A 3,017-nucleotide genomic window follows, 5' to 3' on the forward strand; every position below is an offset into this window, starting at 1 on the left:
AATATGAACGAATAAGAAGACGATTTTTTTTATTTAAATTAAAAAATATAATATTTACCGATTTAAATAAATGTATAAGTATTTACTGAAATATATTTAGAGTCATATCTCGGGGTGCAGTGGGAGAAACCGAAAATCAAACGTATCTCGGATGTAGTGACCCCATTATGTGTAACAGGACTAGCTGGTCATAACTCGGGTGCACCCGAGATATGCTCATATTCTGACATGGGGCACTGCGTCTGAGATACGTGTAAGGAAGCAAAAGAGGGGCACTGCATCCGAGATATAGTCAAGATTATAATTAGGGTCTCAGCACCCAAGATATGTTGTACAATAAGTCTATTTATAGAGACCATCCCAATACCTCTCCTCACACAATTTACAAACCATTCTTTTCTTGTCTTCTTTCGATTTTGCTCTAATGGAGAACAATCAATACTTTTTTGTGGTGGTTTATCCGAATGGGATAGTCAGACACGGTGATAAAGGAGTGATATTTGAGTCTGACAATACTGTGATGTTGCGCACTTACCGGATGAAGGAATGGTTTATCCAAATGGGATAGTCAGATAGGCTAAAATATCACTGCCGATGCAAGGAATTCTCCAATGGTTGTCCGTGAAGTCTTCGTGTGTCATTACGACAGAACTTGAATTACTAGTATATTTTACATTATATTGTGGATGCATTAGACTCTATACGTTTGTTTTTTGTTTAGCATGTTGTTGACATTAGATCAATATTCGCAGGGAGGTACGTCGGTTCGGTGGATCGCATACCTGTCTGGCACCAACCATGTCTCAGGACCATGCACAACTGGATAGTGGGTTGATTTGCAAGGTTGTGTTACCTATGATAAAGACTGATCCTTTGGTGTCTATCCCAGTGTTGCAAAGTGTTGTCCATCAAAGTTACCATTTTAAGCCCTCGTATCGGAAGGTGTGGATGGCAAATCAAAAGGCAATTGCCAAGATCTATGGCGACTGGAAAGAGTCATACAATAGGATTCTGGCTCTCTTACAAGCCTTGCAGGAGTGCCTCCCAGGCACAATCCACGAGTGCAATGATGTCCCTTATTACAACGGGGATATGGTTGATGGAGAGTGGAGTCAGTTTGATAAGGTTTTCTGGATATTTCCTCCATGTATTGAAGCGTTTAAGCATTGCAAGTTATTTGTATCGATGGACGGAACACATCTGTATGGCAAGTATGGGGGCGTGCTTTTGATTTCTGTGGCTCAAGACGGTAACAACAATATTCTTCCTATAGCTTTCTCATTAGTGGAGTCTGAGACAATGGAGTCATGGTCTTTTTTCCTCTCAAATTTGAGACAACATGTTACTCCATAGCCAGGAATCCTAATCATATCAGATAGATCACAGGCCATTCGCGCCGCTCTCAATGCACCTCACAATGGATGGCATCCCCCATCAGCATATCATGCTTACCGCATCCGGTACATGGCATCAAACTTCAATTCTAGGTTCAAGTCAACCGAGGGTAAGAGGTACCTGATAAATGCGGCGTACAGTCTGAGTAAGGAAGGATGCGACTGGTACTTGGATGCTTTAGGTACACTGTCCCGTGAGATGGTGGATTGGGCTCTTCGTTTCAGGAAGGAATTGTGGTTGCAGCATTGCGACGAAGGTCGTCGGTATGGTCACATGACTACAAACTTATCGGAGTGTATAAATGCCATGCTTAAGGGAACGAGGAATCTTCCAATGGCAGCGATTGTTCGGGCAACGTATGAGCGGTTGCAACAGTTGTTTGTGCGTAAAGGACGCGAAGCACTTGCTCAGTTACAGGGTAGACAGATCCACTCGCAGCGGCTGTTGGAAGCTATAGATAAGAACAGAGAGAGTTTGCCGATGTTGCGAGTCACCCATTGTGATCGTAGGACATCCGTTTTTAGCGTGAAAGAGATGGAGCCATTAGATGCTTGGTCACAGACATCATATCGGGTTCGTCTTTCCGAGCGTACATGCGATTGTGGCCTGTTCCAGTCATTGCATTACCCATGTCGACACGCCCTGGCGGCATGTGCAGCTGCGAGTATCGAGTGAGGTCATTTTGTGGACCCCGTGTACACGATGGCCTTTGTATTCAAAGTATACAAGAGGGAGTTTTCGCCGATACCAGACGAAAAGATGTGGCCTCCATGGTACAGTACACGCCTGAAGCCCAACCCAGCCATGAGGAGGAAGGCATCGGGTAGGCCGGTATCCACTCGGATCCGGAATGAGATGGATGCCATTGAGCATGCGAAGAAGAGATGTGGGCTCTGCTGCGGAGAGGGCCACACCAGACGTGGGTGTCCCAATGCGCCCCACTCGGATCCATGACGACGCATGCAGTTTAGGGTTTAGGTCTTTTTGTTTCAATGTTGTCACTTTGATGTACTGATTGTTATTAGATGTGTTTAATGTGTAATGAAGCATAATTTCTATATAACTAGTTACCTTCGATTGTTATGGGACCATTTTTCATCTATAACATTACAATATTTTCATCGAAAAAGCATACAATATATTTATAACATCAGATCTTAACTATATCTCGGATGCAGTGCTCCTGTTTTACTTCCTTGCACGTATCTCGGATGCAGTGTCCCATGTCAGAATATGAGCATATCTCGGATGCCGTGTATCCGAGATGCTCTTTTGTTCATATCTCGGGTGCACCCGGGATATGACTAGCGCGTCCCGTATCACAAATCAAGGTCACTGCATCCGAGATACGTGTGTTTTTCAGTTTTTCCCACTGTATCCGAGATATGACTCCAAATATAATTTGATAAATACTTATATGTTTATTTAAATCGGTAAATATTATTTTTTAATTTAAATTAAAAAACCTCAAATTTCTTTGTCATTAAGATATTCTTTGGACTAATTTTTGGTGACTTTTCTTTGGACTAATTTGATAAAAAGAAATATTTTTTTAGTTCTTCCATAAAAATATTTAATTTTTCATAAAATACAAAAATACTCTTTTCTTTAATTTTTAAAGG

At 41.9% G+C, this 3,017-nt stretch overlaps 1 protein-coding gene across 1 annotated transcript; it reads left to right on the forward strand.

Moving 5' to 3' along the window:
• Nucleotides 799–2,070, forward strand: LOC107621064. Its single transcript, XM_016323109.1, has 2 exons — nucleotides 799–1,249; nucleotides 1,358–2,070. Exons 1-2 carry the CDS (start codon nucleotides 799–801, stop codon nucleotides 2,068–2,070), a joined length of 1,164 nt encoding a protein of 387 aa, XP_016178595.1.

Source organism: Arachis ipaensis, chromosome B10, assembly GCF_000816755.2.
Source record: "Arachis ipaensis cultivar K30076 chromosome B10, Araip1.1, whole genome shotgun sequence".
NCBI lineage: Eukaryota > Viridiplantae > Streptophyta > Magnoliopsida > Fabales > Fabaceae > Arachis > Arachis ipaensis.

What these genes read in the sequence shown, in the direction of transcription:
- LOC107621064 (XM_016323109.1), top strand. Translation starts at nt 799, where the DNA reads ATGTCTCAGGACCATGCACAACTGGATAGTGGGTTGATTTGCAAGGTT. An exon ending in GATTTCTGTGGCTCAAGACG is followed by an intron (nt 1,250 to 1,357) that starts GTAACAACAATA and finishes CTCCATAGCCAG; the next exon opens with GAATCCTAATCATATCAGAT.